The sequence below is a fragment of the Cotesia glomerata genome, linkage group LG6, assembly GCF_020080835.1.
Source record: "Cotesia glomerata isolate CgM1 linkage group LG6, MPM_Cglom_v2.3, whole genome shotgun sequence".
Lineage (NCBI taxonomy): Eukaryota > Metazoa > Arthropoda > Insecta > Hymenoptera > Braconidae > Cotesia > Cotesia glomerata.
In genome coordinates, this window is record NC_058163.1 from 19,998,989 (window position 1) to 20,017,767 (window position 18,779).

The 18,779-nt window shown below is 34.7% G+C and overlaps 3 protein-coding genes and 2 long non-coding RNA genes across 10 annotated transcripts; 2 read left to right on the forward strand and 3 right to left on the reverse strand.

Moving 5' to 3' along the window:
- Positions 1 to 1,274: 1,274 nt before the first annotated feature.
- On the reverse strand, positions 1,275 to 6,093 carry LOC123267423 (exopolyphosphatase PRUNE1). The gene is made up of 7 exons (XM_044732042.1): positions 5,912 to 6,093; positions 3,484 to 3,581; positions 2,998 to 3,239; positions 2,621 to 2,886; positions 2,168 to 2,478; positions 1,778 to 1,948; positions 1,275 to 1,636 (listed from the first exon to the last, which is right to left on the reverse strand). The coding sequence occupies exons 1-7, from the start codon at positions 5,922 to 5,924 to the stop codon at positions 1,475 to 1,477; spliced, it is 1,263 nt and encodes a 420-aa protein (XP_044587977.1). The 5' UTR covers positions 5,925 to 6,093; the 3' UTR covers positions 1,275 to 1,474.
- LOC123267396 (inositol polyphosphate-4-phosphatase type I A) lies at positions 3,976 to 12,319 on the forward strand. Of its 5 annotated transcripts, none has more exons than XM_044732001.1 (7): positions 3,976 to 4,114; positions 4,453 to 4,584; positions 5,594 to 5,686; positions 6,638 to 6,793; positions 7,042 to 10,272; positions 11,210 to 11,483; positions 11,601 to 12,319. In XM_044732001.1, the coding sequence occupies exons 2-7, from the start codon at positions 4,467 to 4,469 to the stop codon at positions 11,731 to 11,733; spliced, it is 4,005 nt and encodes a 1,334-aa protein (XP_044587936.1). In that variant the 5' UTR covers positions 3,976 to 4,114; positions 4,453 to 4,466; the 3' UTR covers positions 11,734 to 12,319. The 5 variants fall into 5 exon arrangements, with proteins under 5 accessions (XP_044587936.1, XP_044587938.1, XP_044587937.1 ...); XM_044732002.1 differs by lacking the exon at positions 3,976 to 4,114 and adding an exon at positions 4,159 to 4,212; XM_044732003.1 differs by lacking the exon at positions 5,594 to 5,686.
- A 46-nt stretch (positions 12,320 to 12,365) lies between these two features.
- LOC123267443 lies at positions 12,366 to 13,521 on the reverse strand. The gene is made up of 3 exons (XR_006510034.1): positions 13,377 to 13,521; positions 13,170 to 13,306; positions 12,366 to 12,866 (listed from the first exon to the last, which is right to left on the reverse strand). It is a non-coding gene; the product is annotated as an uncharacterized LOC123267443 (long non-coding RNA).
- Positions 13,294 to 18,641, forward strand: LOC123267405 (protein scabrous-like). Its single transcript, XM_044732019.1, has 3 exons — positions 13,294 to 13,786; positions 14,206 to 14,545; positions 16,986 to 18,641. Exons 1-3 carry the CDS (start codon positions 13,536 to 13,538, stop codon positions 18,288 to 18,290), a joined length of 1,896 nt encoding a protein of 631 aa, XP_044587954.1. The 5' UTR covers positions 13,294 to 13,535; the 3' UTR covers positions 18,291 to 18,641.
- LOC123267444 lies at positions 14,443 to 16,266 on the reverse strand. Of its 2 annotated transcripts, none has more exons than XR_006510036.1 (3): positions 16,142 to 16,266; positions 15,259 to 15,968; positions 14,443 to 14,580 (listed from the first exon to the last, which is right to left on the reverse strand). It is a non-coding gene; the product is annotated as an uncharacterized LOC123267444 (long non-coding RNA). The 2 variants fall into 2 exon arrangements; XR_006510035.1 differs by having other exon boundaries at positions 16,060 to 16,254.
- Positions 18,642 to 18,779: the final 138 nt, after the last annotated feature.

Here is an 18,779-nt window from a genome sequence, read left to right on the forward strand (position 1 = left end):
GAATTAATCGCAACGATTTGTTCCTCCGACTCGTTTTATTATTATTTTATCTTTTTTCTTTTCTCTTCCCATTTTTTCACGCTCCCCAGCGCCATACTATACCGCTCACTACTCTATCCTCTATCTTTTGTTTTATTTTTCGCAGTGACTCAAATAATCCCTCACTTGGTACGGTCTCGGTGGCGTGCCGGGTGTAGAGATGCTGATGCTGATGTTGATGCTGGTGGTGGTGGTCTCCTGTCAGTGTACAGTATATAAGCTACAAGCGTGAAACCCTTGACACGCTTGCGACTCTGCGATGCGAACAAACGATGTGCGATGAGGTAAGCGTATACACAAGTATAAAGAGACTCTGCACCACCGTTGAAAGAAATAAAGACAGATGCTGGCTCGCAGTGTTGACGCTGCTATGAAACTTCTCTTTCTTCTTTCTTCAGAGATTCTTTTTTTATCTTTGTATAAAGGCTAAGCGCCCTCTACAAACCCTCTCACAGTATGATTCACCGCATTCCGCAATTGCTGTTGCTGTTGCTGTTTCTGTTAGCTGGTAGCAATCACCCAACACCCCCACGCGAGTTTTCAGTTGCGAGTAGCGGTTTAACAACCGATCCATAACGATCTGCGATGCGAGCGAGTGACTCTCATCCATCCATATTCCATCTGTTACAGACTACAGACTACAGAATATACAGGCAACAGCTTCTGTTTTCACCATCACTATCAGCATATCAGCATTCATACACCACCAGCAAAGTACGAGGTGAGATAACTTCTCCAACTGTAAGCGATGAAACCTCTATTTCTCACTCACTTGCCTTGTGAGTTACGCCTTGCTTTCAACGCTTAATAATATAACGTTGTGTACAACAGCAACAACAACAGCAACAAGCTGAAGCAGAAGCTGGAGCCAACGGGGGGTGCCGACGTAGAATATGCGAGGATTATTGCGAGAATTGAATACGCCCAGTGGATTTACTCCCCGTTGGGTCAGACGGTTCTCATTTCATCTTTATATTTTTGTTCACCTCGCTTCAACACAATATATATATAAATATATAAATATAGTGCTGTTCGTTCTCTTAAATTCCTCCTATCCCCTTTCTCTTTGTCAAACAGATAATTAAATGAAATTAACGCACCAACTTGGTATCCAGGTCTTTTCTTCTGTTCTCTCAACTCAAGTTGAACGTATAAAAACCGGACGCTGAAAATGAAATTCACGTTATATTAATTCAGTTTGAGTGGTGCCGGGCTGATAAGGAATACGAGGCGCATAGCAATTAGATAAGAAGCCTTTTAATTAACTTAACAGAAAGTTTAATGTTTAGATTGTTACAGTATACGGTTAATGCCAGTTAAAGTCTAGTGTGTGGTGGCATGGTAGCTGTTGCAAATTGTCGAGTCTCGAGTGTGGAGTGTGGAATGTGGATTGTTGTGTGTAGTGTGGGTGGAGAAGAGGACACGACGGTCAACATTAACAGCCAGCCGATGCGCTTTGTATAATCGGTAGTATTTGCTTCCGTGTCGCCCGCACGTTTCCCTGTTTGTACAGCTTTAAACTCCAGTTTTCTTTCAATGTGCTGAGAGACGGTGACAGATCCAGCCCCGAGTCGACGCTCTCAAGTGCTTTTACTATCTGGATTTCGATTTAAAAGTTAGAGTTAGTATCTTGTCGGAGATATAAAATTTAAATGCTAAATGACTTAACAATTACTTGGCAAGTGCACGATCTGAATACTGAGAATCAGGAGAATAAAGAAAATAGTTAAACACTTACTTTATTTTCCAGATCATTGGGTAAGAAAGAGAATACTCCGAGGTCTCGCTTCACCACTTGGCCCTTTAAATTCATCCCTAAGATTACCATGAGACGGTGTTGATGCTGGGATTCACGTTCCCTTGTAAACGAATTCAGGGCTTCCAAAGCGGCATTTAAATTCAAGAATTCCTAAAAGTAAAATTGAATGCTTCACGGATCGTCGGATTGGTATTGGACTAGAGGTGAAGAGCTGAAGGTGCAAGAGAGCATCTCTAATCTCGTGAAAATTCAAATGGAAAAATTCTCGAGTCGTCTTACTTGTACCTATCCGCTCTCATACTTTTTCACATTACATCATACAAAAACATACACATACACATACACACACATATCGAAAGAAATACTAACTTCTACGAGAATTGGTAACCCAGGAATGGGAATTCCGTTGACGAACTTTAAGTCTTTTAGAATAAGATCCTCGGGCGACAAACAACTGATGTCAGTCTTGGCATTTAAAATAGCTGAATAAATTTTATTACGATTCGTTTGTGTATCTAAAGGGGTGGATTTACCACTACTATCACCGCAGCCGGTACTACTACCACCGTCTGGCTCAGTATTAGTGCTGATTTTTTCCAGCTCTTGCATCACTTGAATGTCCAGTTGAGTTGCACGTGCCACTGACTCGGAAAAATTACTCGTGTCTATCAAAATTGGCCCTGTTAATTTAAAAGAGAATGTTAATAAAATAAAAAAGTAAAAGAGCGATGAATAAAACAGTTATTTCAGTAAAAAAAAATTTAAAAAAAAGTATATAAAAGCAGAAATTAAATAGCTTTTATCAACTGGACAGATAATTGCCTTTCAACAAGCTCGAGATCTGTTGGTCCACTAGTCTTGGATTTTTATCCAATATATTTCTGGCAACGAGGGTGGCACAGCTGCCGACCTTTTCTAGATTAATATCGCGACCTGTCCACGGCCAATTCGTATCTTGAGGTCTGTGATCGATCACCTCGACAACCGAGCCTGCCAATGACACATCGTAATCGGTCAACGTGTGGTGATCCACAAGACTCAATTCCAACATCTGTCGTTCACTCAGCTCCCTCAGATCGATTTCGTCCCTTTAGATGCAACAAATAACGAAATGTGTGTTTATACATTATACATAACACCCAACAATAAATATAATAAATTTACTCCCCAATAAAATATACTCTATATGTAAGACTTACCTAAATGTTAACAATTCCAAGGGGATATTATTTTCCTTCATTACATACACCACTTCGGTTTTTATTTTGAACATACGCTTCGTTACGTTTAATAACGGTATTACTGCAACATCATCCACATGTTCCTTCTTTAATTTATTAAAGTGCCAGAACCCGTGGACCAGAGCGCAGACCGCCGAGTCTAGATCACACGACTCATTACCCATAACCACTTTTATCTTCCGAAAATTTTCTAAGCCCTCCTGTGATAAGAAATAAAATTAATTAATAACTTTTTTTTTTCTTGAATTCAAATTTACCGCGCCTTGCAGAAGTGCGCGCGCAATTTGAATGCGCACGCAGGTTGTCATTTAAAAAATACATCTCAGGTGACAGAAATGAATCTAATTGTTGTGATTACAACCGGTCTTTAAACCTCCTCCCAAATGTCATTACCCAGCATCAAGAGCAAGAAAATAAATATCTTAATTGTACAAAATAACTCACCAGTGCTTGTTTCGAGGCCCGGAGAAATTCTTCCATGATAATTGTCGGTATGTCTTCGAGGTTAGAATTACTTACTGGTGTACAATGTTGAATTGCTGCTGGTGTGTTAAAGAAAAAATATATAAACGACAATGTGCGTGGGATTTATTATAAAATATGACACTAGACACTAGGTACTCACGTTTGTATTACGCTGGTTTATTTATATTTATGTTTTAAGTTTATTATATTGTGAGTGGTAAGAACTAATTATTATTATTTATTTGTTTTCCCGTCAAGGATGGTAATTGAATGGAGAATTAAGAGCTGAACATATGATCGTGCATAAAACAAGAAATAGAGAAAAAAGAGCCAGCTTTCGCCGATAGATCAATGGCGCAAGAGTGAAGTGTCTTCGTGTCAAACCTACATGTCAAGTGTAGTGATATTTATAATAATATAATATGACGTCATTATTATATTATTTAAAGTTTATCACTAAAAATGATTATTATTATTATTACTAAGATATTAGTTAGCTAGTTGTTTATTAATTAACTTACTTTTTAATTAATAAATAACATGATTAAAAATAATCCAGTCGGGGATCAAGGTGCCAGGAGCTTCTTGGGTTAATTAAAAATCATTAATCGTGAGTTTCACCTCAATTAAATTATTTACCAGCATGGTTTACTTTTTTAAGTTGTCAATTTACGTAATTAACATTAAATTTTTTAGTTTTTATTTAAGGTTATAACTTATTTATCTAAAAAAAATTAAAAATAAGACTATTTTTGTATTTTGATAAATAAATGACAGTAAATGTTTTTTTTTTTATTCTTTAAAAGGATTTGTTTAAATTTATTTTATAAATTACGATTATTAAACCGTAGCTATACTTACATAGTTTCAGTATTATAGTTTGAATTTATATTGACTTGACATTTGAAATTAAATGACTAATTAAAATTTTTTGTGAATTTTTTGCAGATGGTCAAGTGAAAATGAGGTTTAACAAACAGGAGTTGATGACTCTGGCTACCCAGCCATCGCAAAAATTCGAAAAAGAGGGAATTTTGTGCATTAAAGAACGCCAGGAAGGATTTTTTCGTAGGACTGAGAGTGAGTGACGTTTTTTGATTGAGGGAAAGATTATATTTTATACTTCCTCTGACCTAGATACAAGATGATATTAATTTTAAATTAATTGTAGTGATTGATTAAAATTCGCATGTTTCATAAATGGATCAAATTTCGTTTTTTTTTTTTTTTTTTTTTAAATATAAACTGCGAATGTTATATGAAACTATTAATTAACAGTTTGTATCTATTAGAAATATTTACTTTTAAAATTATAGAATAGTTAATGTTTTAATTATTTCATTTAAATGCTTGTTTATTAACGAGGTTCTTGTTTAGAGGTAGAAGGATTTTTGGGAATTTTCTAGCGAGTAGAATATTTATTCAACTTGTTTTTTTTTATTCATCACATTACTTTATTTCTTTTTTAATATACATTTTTTTGTAATTAGTTTTTTTAGAGAATTTTTTTTTAGAGAACTTTATTTGCTAATGTTATAAAACTTATTGTTAATTTTATTGTATTTTAGTTCAATTTTTAAATTTTTTCTTCTACAAATTTAAACAAAATCAATTACTAGAAAATTTTATTTAAAAAGTTTCTTCATAAAATTTTTTGAGTCCGGATTTGGAAAATTTCCAAAAATAAAAAAAGTCTACACCAGAACCTTACTTATAAATGTTATTATTTCAAAAATTTTATTTTTTACAGGCATGACTAGGTGTAATCATCAACTAGCATAAACTAAATTTCAATAGATTTTAGTTAAAAGTAAAAAAAAAAATACATCAATTCAGTCTAATTTCATAAAACCGAATTACCGCATGAAATTTAACTAAATTAAAAAAAAATGTCAAAAAATAAAATCTTATACTAAACATAAACATAAGTATTAAACAATAATGAGTGTTGATTTACATGTCTAATGAATTAATATTAAAATAAATTGTACATTGACTCCTATTACATAATTACATTTTGTAAATACGGGGTTGTGGTATTTTTGTTTTAATTAATATAAACATTCGGTACCTCGAATATAATTTCCAGGTACGGGTAAAAAACTAGAGCGCAAAAGACAAAAAGGAAAAACCCATAAGACTCTTCGAAACCTCAGTTGTGTTTCAGCCAGCACAAGCAAAGGTACCATATATCATCGAGTGCATTTACCATTTTCACCTTTTACTTTACTTGTTCATTTCTAATCCTATTATCCTACATCACTCATCCGCTAATTTACACTATTGATTTTATAATTAAGTCTGTTTTATGCATCATCCATTTATCATATTGATACACAAAACCACTACAAAAAATAACAATATATATAATAGTATAACAAACACATACTTATTATATTATACATACTTGTATTATACATACATCCGAATCTGTATCTATAAATACTCTTATCTGGTTTCTCAATACTGTATTAACTAAAAACAGTAGCTGATAAATCCTGTTATTAATTTTATCATTTCTCACGCTCTTACACTACTAATTAATCACCGTTTTACTGAATCTCACTACACCGTAGATAATAATTAATAATCATGCTTACTACACTAACACTCTGGTAATCTTGGGATTCAATTATAAATACGCTGTTATGCTGATGTAAAATGCACAGGTGTACAGGGCTTATTCACGACAAAAAAAAAATATATATTATTCACGCGTAATAGCTATTGATTTTAAATATATATTAATATCGAGTGGTAACGTTAAACGATAAATAACAAAATGTAAAATAATAAATAAATAAAAATTAATTTGCATGCGTAAAGCATTGTTGCATGTTATTTATAAATGATTGTGGTGTATTCAAGGGTTATTATTTATTACTAAACGTAGCATGACACATTATGACGTCAATTGAATAATTGATAATTCCATGCAAGTCAGTATGTACATAATGCTCGTTGATGCAAATGAATAGACGTTTGAATTATAATTCAATTATATTTGTAGCCATTTATTATTTGGATTAAGACATTACATTTATATGTATACATATCTTATATAAATTTATTTGTTTATTATACTTTATTTTATGACTAAGTTCAATTTATTAAATATTATATTTATTCGCAGTCAGTCTCGAGCGTTGGTGTCGTCTACGTGGCAATCTTCTATTTTATTTCAAGTCGAAGGAACAATGGTCCGAACCGATGGGAGTTATTATTCTAGAACAATGTTCTTATCGCATTGATCCGCCAACTAGTCAGATACCTTATGGTTTTAGTATAGGTAAATGTTATTATTATAATAATTATTATTTTTTTAAATAGAATTTAATTACAAATTATGAAAATAGTAGTTATTTAATTTTTTCCAATATTAACTACTAATTTATCTACAAAAATTTTTTGTAGCAATTAAAATCTAAAAAAAAAAAATATAATTTCATCAGTGATTTTATAATTGAAAATAATTACTCGACTATTATTGAATATTATCATGAATAGTGTATTGATTAAAATGATATATAATTGCAGTGTTTGAAGGCGGGCTGTACCAGCAACTAGGTGCGAATTCATCAGAAGAGCGTGACGCTTGGCTCCAAGCACTCCAGTTGGCGAGTTACGAGTTCATGAGAAACCAACTTCTGGCATTACGGGAGCGAATTGAGTCGTCTTCAGGTCACAAGAATGACACCGATATCCATATGCTGAGACTACAACGAGGAATAGAAACTGATCCGGCAGAAATACCAGTTTGCGAGATATCATTGTCCTGCGATAACTTACTATGTGACGGACACGGGCGTCCACCGAACCCAGTTCTCGAGATAGACGTCCAGGTAGCCAAGTCTCCAACCTGGATCAAGTACGCGCGCACTGAAGTTGTTGAGAGAAGCAGTAATCCAGGTTTTTTGACAACCGTGAGCTTCCGACCCAGCGATGGGTTGAATACAGACACCAAGGTGAGGATAACGGCCTACGATGTCCGCGAGAGGGTCAGCCAAACTGCTACGCCGATTGGGAGTGCTTGTGTCACGTTCAGCGAGGTGCAAGACACTCCCAGACTGAGGATACCCTTGAAGTCCGCGAAGACCACGACAGTCGGGTTTTTGACGATAAATGTATGGAGTTTGGAGGCTGATGACAAGGGGAATAGCACTGAAAGCACTCCGTCGAGAAACATTCCAAGTACAAATAACCCGGGTTACTGTCATCGCCGCTCACAGTCGTTACCCCCGAGGCTAGGCACCAAAATGAAGTTACCTCATCAGGGACAGTTGAAACTGCTCTTTGCGAACCCTTACGTCCAGACTTACAGGTTCCACTCTGGTCTCGGGGGAGATATTTGCGTCCATGAAATTATGGCGGAGAGTAAACTGTGCTTTGAATTCCCCCAGCAGCTACTGGGAATCTGGATTCAAGAGGAGAAGGAGTTGTTGCAAGAGGTTGCGGGTATGGGGGAGTTACGCGAGCCCTGGCACACCAAACAAGTAGAACTACTCGATCGACATCTTCATCTCCTGCATTTGTACTCCCAAGCTAAGGAAAATCTAGCAGCATTCAAAGCCAGTTACTTTAAACGCTCGTCCCGTAAAAATGATCGTACTTTGGAGTTTGCGCCTCTAAATCTTCATCTCCAGCGAATGTGGGTCCACAACGACACTTTAAATAAATGTGGATTCTATGATTTTATAAGTGTCGGTGCATTTACAGCTCACTCCCATAAAAGCAAGAACGGTGGATTATTGAGACTGGTCCAAGCATTGAAAGAGTCCCCGACGAGGCACAGTCAACTGTACCAGGGCACCTCAAAAATAACGATGGCTCACGATGCAATACAAGCGATTAAACAGCTGAGGAGAGACGTTGTTGAAGCTATGAGATCATTAATGAAACTCGCTAAGGAAAAACAAACCAGCGGTATGCTTCCCATTTGCGAGGATATGATTTCTAAAACCCGAATACTGCTGAGTCTCTGGGATCCAGGGCTTGTTGAAGAGGCCTTGACATTTTTGGAGGAGTATAAAGTAGCTAAATTACCCGAGGAGACGAAAAATCATAATGAGGAAAGCTTGACGCTGAGTTTACATTGCAATCAGTCGTTATCGCCATTTAAACGCATTACTCAGCAGCTAAACTTTGATCTTAAGAGCCCGGATTTTGATGATCTCATTACGCCAGATACTCCTGAGTGTGTACAAGATATGTGGAGCAAAGAGAGTACTCGTATCAAGTACGCTGGGTCTATTGGGTGTAGGAATAACGAAAGTAATAATCCCGATTACAATAATCATGAGGCGATTGCGACTAATGAAAATTTTGTGATATTTCCCGAGGTCGAAGATGACTGTAAAAATACTCTGGATAATGAGAAAGACACTGAGGAGGAAGAACCGGATAATAATATTAATACTAATGAACGTAGCAACGATGCTGATAGAGAATGTTCTCCGAAAGTAGGTAAAGAAATTGTCAGAGAAGAGGAAAAAAAACCAAAAGAAGAACCAGAAGAAGAAGAGGAAGAGGAAGAAGAGGATGGGCGTGCTAATGGCGAGCTCGATCTCAGCAAACGTTTTCTTGATACTAAAAAAATGTGCAATTCACCTTCGGCAAATTATTACAAGCCGACAGACGAACCAGAGCCCTGGGATTTAACGCAATTGAATATTGAGGCGAGTGTTATGTGTCTGGTGTCGAAAGTTAAATTTCTCTGTGGACGCTGCAGCAGTCCTGCGGTGAGACTCCGTAATAAAAATGGAATGCCGCGTACTCAACCACTGAGAGCTTGTCTTCCAGCTAATCGGGTCCCTTCCAACGTCGTCACTATCCAGCCGAAGAACGATCTGAAGAGCGAGGAGTCCAGCAAACTTCTGGACAGTGCCAATTCATTGCAGCGATTACCTTCCCAAGCTTCGGGTGCAGACGAAGCGACTGCTGGGTTTGCCAAAGCTAAGGACGTCTGTCAGGCGGTTGATTCGATGACCCGGGTGATAAAAAATTCCGGCCAGAGAAATAAATTCACAGAAGGTTTGGACTTTGCGTCAATCGTTGACTGGACCAGCGAATTGCGTCCCAGCATGAAGAAACTCAGACAAGCGATGGACGGGCTGTTGAAAACTGCTCGACTCACTCACTCGGTGTTCCGTGTTCAAGAAGACGCCAAGATCGCACAACGCAGCTGCAATGTCAGGTATCGACGTGACGTTTGTTTCAGCCAGGCGCTGACGGCTCTTGTCACTGGGTTGATGGCTAAACTCTGGTGCCAACGGCCCGATCCGCTTTTCCTTTTAATTCTCACTACTCTGGGGCCACTGGTATCTTTCGAGGCACTTCTCAGCTACTACGGCGACGAGATTGACATGTGGGGCGACATGGCTGTCGCTGTTGAAGATCTTCACACAGTTACTTTTACTCTCACGAGGTGCGGATTACCTCATTCGAAAATAGACGACAAGAATCTGGTGAATCCGCAATTGCCGATGCCGAGAGTAGTCGGCTCCAGAGCTGCTCTTACTGTCATACTTCCAGTTCCTGATGGTATTTACTCACTGCTTCCATTACCACAGTCTTCCCGGCAAACTCTTGCCTTCAATATTACTCCGGTTTTCTTCAACGTCGGTATTAATGAACTAGCGACGCTTGCCGAGAGTTTAGGTAACACTAAACCACAGGAAAAAAGTAATATTGACAACTTTGATAGACTTAATGAGTATTATTTGAGGTTTAAGAAACTTAATCTTCCCATGGAGACAAATTCTTCACGCCGTGAGTATCGAATTATTTTTTTTTTTTTATATATATTATGCTAGGAATTTATTCACGCGTTGCGCGCTGTTGTGTGATTATTAAATTTCGCGGTACTAAACCTAAAAGAGCGTAAAAGTTGATTCACTTTTTTAGCTTTAAGATTTTAAAATAATAATAAAGTTAAAGAAGCGTATTAATTTTCTTTCTGAAAAAATTTCATGTGTAATAATTGTAAAAAAAAATGTATTTTTTAGGGCTGCTTTATTAAACCGCTAATTTAAAACTCTACGGTCATTTTTTTTGTAAATTTTTATATTTTTTTAATTTTGAGAGAAACAAAATCTTTGCTCTTGTAGTTTTAAAAATGCGTATAAGTAGTAATTAAGTAATGATAACAATAAGCTTTATAACACATACTTAGTCAAAGGTTTTACTTATACCTGCGCATTACATTTCTGCTTATGACTGACATACTTTCAAATCCGTAAAATATTTTTTTAGATACACGTATTCTTTGTAACGTATAGGTACACGTAAACCTCTTAATTAATTAAAAGTTATCCATGATTTGATTTTTTTTTTTTTTTTTTTTTACGTATATATAAGAGTAATTACATTAAAAGTTTATCTCAGAGTTTCGTTAGTAATGATTAAATGTTGTTAATTTGATAGAAAACTATTTATATGTTTTTATTTATTTTTCAAACAAAAGTTTTTATTCAAATAAATCAATTTGCTTTCACTATTGATATAAATTTATCTATTTTGTAATATAAAATTTTTTAAAGAAAAATAATTAAAATAGTTTTAATAAAAATTTTATTAGTAAAAAAGTTTTTAAATGTAAATTAAACAGATTTCGTGATTAGTAAAAATAATAAAGCCCCCCTTATTTATAGTATAGAATTTATTTAAGTTAATTAAATATAATGGGCGTTTTTTTCCTTGTTTTTAGTGACCGGTGGACGTTCATTTGTAAAACAGAGTTTACTATCAGATATGATGTCTGCTTTAAAGACGAGCGTACATGCAAAGGTATCAAAAAATACAGATATACTGCAATTGTCATCACAGATTTGTCGTCGTATGAAAGGACTGAGGTTTACCAGCTGCAAAAGTGCCAAAGACAGAACTGGGATGTCAATTACCCTCGAGCAAGTTAACATTCTTGCAACAGAGTATCACCTGTCTGAAAACGAATACGCTCGGGCATTGGACTGTATGCGTAGGTAAGTTATCTTCATCTTTACGACACGAGTTTTTTTTTTACTTTTACTTAACTTTTCTTATATGTATATTATATTGGCCAAGCCAAATCATAACATAAAAATAATTTTGAATTTTAGTGAGGGCTGCAGGCGTGAAAATACCTGGAAAAATATTGGAATAAGAAAATATGCGTTTAATAGCATACAAATAATGACTCTTCCAAAAGCTTATCGTCCACCAACCGGTACCTACGGATCGGCACAAACTTAATTCCTATCGATTCATATAAATATATTATATTATATATTATATATTTTATTTATTAATTAATAAGTAAAGTAAAGACTAAATTTTTAAACTGTAAAAAACAAACAAATTTTAATCGTGTCAATTAGATTTAATAACTTAATTATTTTAAATCGTGCAATTAGCGATCTCTTTAATTAAAAACTAACGAACTAATAATAAGTAGGATTGATTCTTAATCCTAATTTGAGTTAATCCATAATCCATAATCAAATTTAATTATCTCGATTTAGTGCCATTAACCCTCGAGATTAATGACAATCTCATGTAAATAATATATTAACAATTTTAAAACTAAACTAACAGTTATTACCTCACGTTTTTTTTAAGTTTATAACACAATCACACATAATAATCATTGCAAGCAAACGTAATTATTACGTAGTGATATTAAAAAAGAAAAAAACAAAAAAAAAATGAAAAAAAAAAACACCCTCAATTGTGTTAACTGTTGAAATAGTAGAAAGAACAAACTGTATGTAACAAAATATAAATTGTTTGGATAAAGTAATTAATTAAACAAAATAAAATAAAGTTAACTATATACTAAGTAAAAGTGTTATCTTATAAATCTAAATCCATTAGTATTATTATCATTATTATCATAATAAATATACTTTTTATTATAATTTTCTGTATATAATTTCCGTTTTCTATAGACAGATTAATACCAAGACTAGAAATTAAGCTAAAAGCCGACTGGATACAGTTGCAAAATTCATTAAATTAATGGCCCGATGGGTCTATATAAAAGATTTCGGATGTAGACAGAATTGGAAACAATGTCTAAAGTCGCTGCTAACCATCTGCTGTATTTAATATTTATTATCTCATCCCTTAAGGCTGGCACACGAAATCTTTCATCCTCAAATAAAACTCATACTCTTGCTTCATCCGTATCTGAGGATCCGGCGATTTAGTGCCCACAGGCACGAGTTTCGCGACGATGACTCGGAGGCTGGCGCGTGGCTACAACTACATAATACCTGTATAAAGCAGCCTGAAAGAATCTACTCGAGCGTGCTCCATACAACGCACATAAATATACCTGTACATCCAATATAATCACCCACCAGATTTAAATGCAGCTGTCTTTTCTGGATAAAATAAAATAAAAAAAAAAATATATCACTTCTGAGGTACCTCTAATTTACTAATTTAAAAAACCTAAATAAAATAAATTAATAAAAAAAAAGGTTATACTTTTCCGTAAGAATAATCTTGATATTAAGATTAATATTAATATGTATATTTTAATAAATCCGGATATTTTGTTCCGGGCTAATGGCTAATGATCCGGTGAATTTATAAACCTCTGTAGAACGGAGACGGTGGTATTTCGGCAAGTACATACATGAGTTTAAAACTAAAGAGAGGGGAGATATATTGTGGCTTTATACCTGATGGCATGATGTTGTTTGCGGCGAACACCTGCCTCGCAAGCAACCAGCCCGTGGCCCACCCCGTCCCTTTGTGCGGGCATGCTGATATAAGCACCTGGACTTTGGGGCTATTACTTCAGTTAAGCTCCAACGGTCTGCAAGTAAAGGTCTCTCTTTAAAAATACACAACCCAGTGTCATAAGCATAAGCATAGGCATACATTACCTCATATAATTCTTAAGCAAAGTACTCTACTCGGATAGTAGTCTAGTTAATGAGTTAAGCCTCGTTGAGGCATCACTACTCTAGTACATCGCTTCATACGATCGTTACCACAAGCTCATTGAAATTTTTTTTATACACTGTTTTATTATTTTTATAATCATGGAGTGTCTTAAGTGGATGGTGTTTCTCCTACTCGCGAGTGCTTTCGAAAACGTCTACTCTTCAGCCCCATCGTCTTCATCATTATCGTCCGAAGAGTTAGCCAGCGCGGTTAAATTGCTCAGTGAACAAGTAAATGCACTTCTGGATCATCGGCAGGAGGACTACAATTCTCTTGATAGTTCTCTCAAGAAGGCCATTGAAGAAAACACTGAGCTGATGGTCCTAAGGAACGAAGTTAAACAATTGAGGTTAGAGAAAAAAAATAATTCTTTTGATATAGACGAAACTAAAAACAACCGACATCCGATCATTATTTTATTTTTTAAAAAACTATATCGGATGTCTGGTTCTTTCAGATTTTAATTTTTTTATGACATTAAAGTTAGCAGTCACTTGATAATTTTTAATTTTATTTAATAAGTAAATTTGCTCCGAAAAATTTTTTCTAAAAAATTGCATTTTTTATTTATTTAATTTTATAAATGTCATTTTTTTTTTCTCATTTTCTTTGACATTATTTAATTGTTAAAAAAATTCTTGGAATTATAAAACATATGCTAAATTAATTTTGATAATTTTTTTTTTGTAATAATATTTTAAAAAGTAAAATATAAGAGGATGAAATGTCATGGTTGAATTAAGCATTAACAATAACTTACATTTGTAGGAAGGAAGTGACCGGATTGCGCGGCGGAAGCGGCAACGAGGCGAAGAACGAACGGCTGAGGATCAAGTGGTTAGGGAGCGCCGTTACTGAGCTAAAAAGTGAATTGGCTGAGGTATTACGCACCCAGAATGCCAGCGAAGAGCTTGCCCAACGAGCGTTAATTAAAAGCGAGCTTTCACTTTTGCGCGGCGACATCGCTCAAGTTGGTCGCGGGATTCGCGATCTTGGAGGCAGGCTCACCAGAATTGAAGCTTCTCTAGGATCTGTTCGTGATGACATTACTGCTGTCAAAGAACGTGCTGGACAGTTGACCAGAAGCTGCGCTGATGTTGCTAGTCAGGTAATTGTTTTGGTGAATTTTTTATCACGTAACCGCTGAAATACATTTAATTTTATGCGAGTGAAATCAGCAGACATCTGGTGGTTTTTGGGTTGCTTTAATTTCTTGTAATAATTTATTTATTAAAAAAGACCTAAAAATTGTCAGAGGTATGTTAATTTCAGTATTATAAAATATTTATCTTCACAGAGACATTTGACAACTTTGCTGTGTTGAATGAAAAAATTAAATATGCAGATATTTTTTTAACACATTCAAAATATTAATTAACTCATTTTTATTTATGGTTAAAATAGTGATTTATATGTCTGAAAATTTATTTTAAATTAACCCATTATTGAAGCACCTTAATTTGTGACAGTGAAAGTACCAGACTAATTACATATAACTAAATTACATTATTTAAAGAATTTACACTGATTTTAAACATTTATTTAAATTTTAAATAAATATAAATGTTGTAGAGCATCTGTCAGTGTGATTTTCACAAAAAATTCCAAGATTTCTCAATCTTTTATTAAAATAATCTTTACAAATAATAATCATTAACTTCTGTTACACTGAACTGATGTCTCCAACTTTCTTTTTTATAATTAAATTAAAAAATTAAACTGATTTAATGACAGCTAAACCTCAAATCAATCATAAATAAAAAAAAAACTCCGACACCAAAAATGTCTCAATATTAAATAAATTTTTGAAACAATACTTACTGTTCTTAAAACATTAAAATTGTTCTGCATGCCCAGTTGATTTGATAGCCCAAAGTCCAAGTAGATGCTTATTTACATGAAACGCATGTACACCTGCGGGCCAGCAGGCTATCGGCTAGCAGCCGGCCTTAATTTCAGTTTCTCGTTTTGGCGGGCAGCAGCTGCCGCAACGTCTCTACTCTTACATTTATATATATATATATATATATTATTTTATACATTACTCAGGTCCCCCGAGCCTTCAATCCCGGTCTCTTACTCTTTCTCCAGTTAGTCTTCTTTATTCGTGACAGTGGACTGGTAATCTGGCCTCTCATTTGCTCTTTTGGAGTCTCGGGTCGCCTTCCGCCTCCACTTTGTTCAATTCCAATGCCAAGCGGGTGAGCAGGTGGTAATCCCCCACTTCTTAATATATTCTTGACCGCATTCAGGGCCCCGGGGACAAACGAACCAGCTAAAGCTAAAGCATCAGCAGCAGGGGTGGCTAAGCGTGTTACCTCACACGAGCCGCTGGCCAATCGGTTCTCTTTTATTACCTTTACTTCTCCCCGTGTCTTCTTTTTATTATTTTTTACTTTCTCATTTTCTTTATTATCACCTGGTCTATTTTTGTTGCTTTATTAAACCTCGGGTTTTTTAACGTTAAACCAACGACACGTCATTCAGTTTGATATTTTTATATCTATACTTTGGCTCTGTTACAAAGAAACCTAGAAAAAATTTCAAAGACTTTTTATAAGGTTGGAAAATAGAATATTGATGATATTGATAATAACAATAGTTATCGCTCATTTTTATTACCTATTGTTCTTCACTTTTTTAACCACAAACTTAATAAATTCTAAATTATTATATTTATTTATGATTTCTTGTTTCAACATACTTCTTCATTTCTCTTTTGAGATTTATTACGCATGTTAATCCATTTATTGGTTTATTGTTCTAAATGTCTTCCTTCAAAATTTTAAATCTGGAAAGTTGTTTAAACTCAAGCTTCAGTGAAAATATGGAGAAAAAACTTTTCAGTTTTTATTAAATAATTTTTTTATAATAATAATAATAACTTACAACTTGTCAAAAATAACAAGTTATAAATAAAATAACTTCAGTTTTATGATTTTCTAATATTTTAATTACAATACATATAGTTTGAAGTCATTTAAATTAACTGATATCACATTATAATTTGTTCCAAAAATTTATTTTTAATAAATAGCATTTCTAATTTTTTCAAATATCTACATGTCAATTTTTTTTCTCATATTTTTTTCTAAAATTTATTTGTTACAAAAATTCTTAAAAATGATCAAATATCTGTTAAATTAATTTTCATTTTTATAACAATAAAATTATTTTGAAAAAAATTAAATAAAAAAATTCCACGGGTGAAAATTAAAAAACAAATTATTAGTGGAAATTCTTTTTATTGTAATTGATTTGTTATAAAAATTGACTTGGTAATTAACTTCAGTATCATATAGTTTGGGTACTTTTTAAATAAATTTTACCAATAATTTAATGGTCGAATGTTACCGACAAAAACTTATAAAACTAACAAACTATTCCAAACTATTCCAAAAAGGCACAAATTAAGGTTGAGCTTTTCAATGATGCTAAATTGAACAAAAAAAAAAGCATGAAATTATGTAAATCCAAGTTTGCCGAAGATAAAATTTTCCTTATTCTCTTAATAATATAATTAAGAATAAAATTTTATCATTTTACAGTTAAGCACAGTGCAAATTGAGATGAAATCACTAAAATGGGAGCCGACAATAGATCACAAGCACCATCAATTAGCGCGTAATGAAATTCATTATCAAGACAAACATGATCATCACAGATCAATGCGCCACAGTTTCTCCCGTTCACAAACCATCTCTCGCAGGATCGAAGACCGGCTGACAAAGCTTGAGCACAAAATTGCACTCGTATCTCGAAAACGCGCTATGGTCGAAAAACGGGTGGTCTATGAGCCCAACCCCGAGTCTGCTGATCAACTGCTGGACAGCTTGAAATCAGAACTATCAGCCCGACTGGAAAACATCACCAGTACCATAAAAACCTTCGAAACTAAGCTTGAAGAGTTGTCAGCAGAAAATCTTCAGGCTGTAGAAACCCTAGAAGACAAGCAGGAGTCACTGCAATCAGAAATGAAACGTGCTTTGTCGCATATAGATTTAAACGCAGCTCGCAAAAACGCTGAATTGTCACTTACTCGCGAAGAACTATCAAACCTCAGGAAAACAGTTCAAGCTCTCAGCGTGAGCGCGTCAAAGCTCCAGGAAAAGAGCGACCTGCAGCAAGAGATATCCAGTAAGTTAACTAAACAATTGTCTGAGTTGAACTTGACCTCTTCCGTAGCCAAAGCAATAAATGTAACGCATGAATTAGAGCACGTTGAAGACCAGTATCGTCTGATGGTTGACGCGCTTCCTGGGAATTGTCACGCTCGCGACGGATTAACTCTTCTGGGAGTTGGACAAGGAGCTCCGTTGTTAGTTTCCTGCCATGAAGGATGGATCGTCGTGACAAGGCGCGTCGACGGAGTCGTTGACTTTGACCGATCTTGGTCTGAATACGCTGCTGGATTCGGTTCGCCTGTCAGCGAGTTCTGGGTCGGCAATGAGGCTCTGCACCGTCTGACTCGCGACAACTGCACCAGGTTGAAGATCGACCTGACTGACATCTACGGCGGCAAGTGGTACGCGAATTATGAGTACTTCAACGTACAGTCTGAAGAAACTGGGTACCAGTTACATGTTGGCGGATACTCTGGAAATGCTACAGACGCTTTCTCGTACCAAAATGGCATGGCGTTCAGCGCTAAAGACCGGGATATGGACATAAGCACCGCAGATTGCGCGGCTAACTATCATGGTGGCTGGTGGTTCAGTCACTGCCAACATGCCAACTTGAATGCTCGCTACTCGTTAGGTCTGACCTGGTATCAATCTGATACCAATGAATGGATGGCCGTCGCTGCTGCTACCATGTCTATTCAAAGGAAAGAAGAGTGTTCTCATAATTAGGCTATGTAATTAAATTTATTGTAATTGTAATTATAATTACTTTTAAGATAAACTTTTGCAAACTCATAATCTTCAAATGCTAAGAAAGAATTGGCTAAATTCTTGAACCAAGAGTATCATTTTGAAGAGTTGAGTTTGCTTTAAATCCGGTGAAATTTATTTAAGTATAAAAAAATTTCTTAGTTCAAGAATTTTTATATGAAATAATCTTGGTTAAAGATTTTAGCTCTTGAATTGAGTTATTTTTTTATCAGTGCATTCTTGGTCATTGATATTAGTCATTTAAAATCATTGATGAGAATTTTTAAAATCAGTGGATAATAATTATTATATCAATAGTTTTTTATTAAATAAAATGATAAATTATAATAATTATTTAACACTAAGTAAAGCCAAAGAATTAATTCCTGTAAATATATTGTAAATTATATTCATTTATATAAATATTTTATATTTTATACGTACTTTATAAAAGCACGAACAATTTTT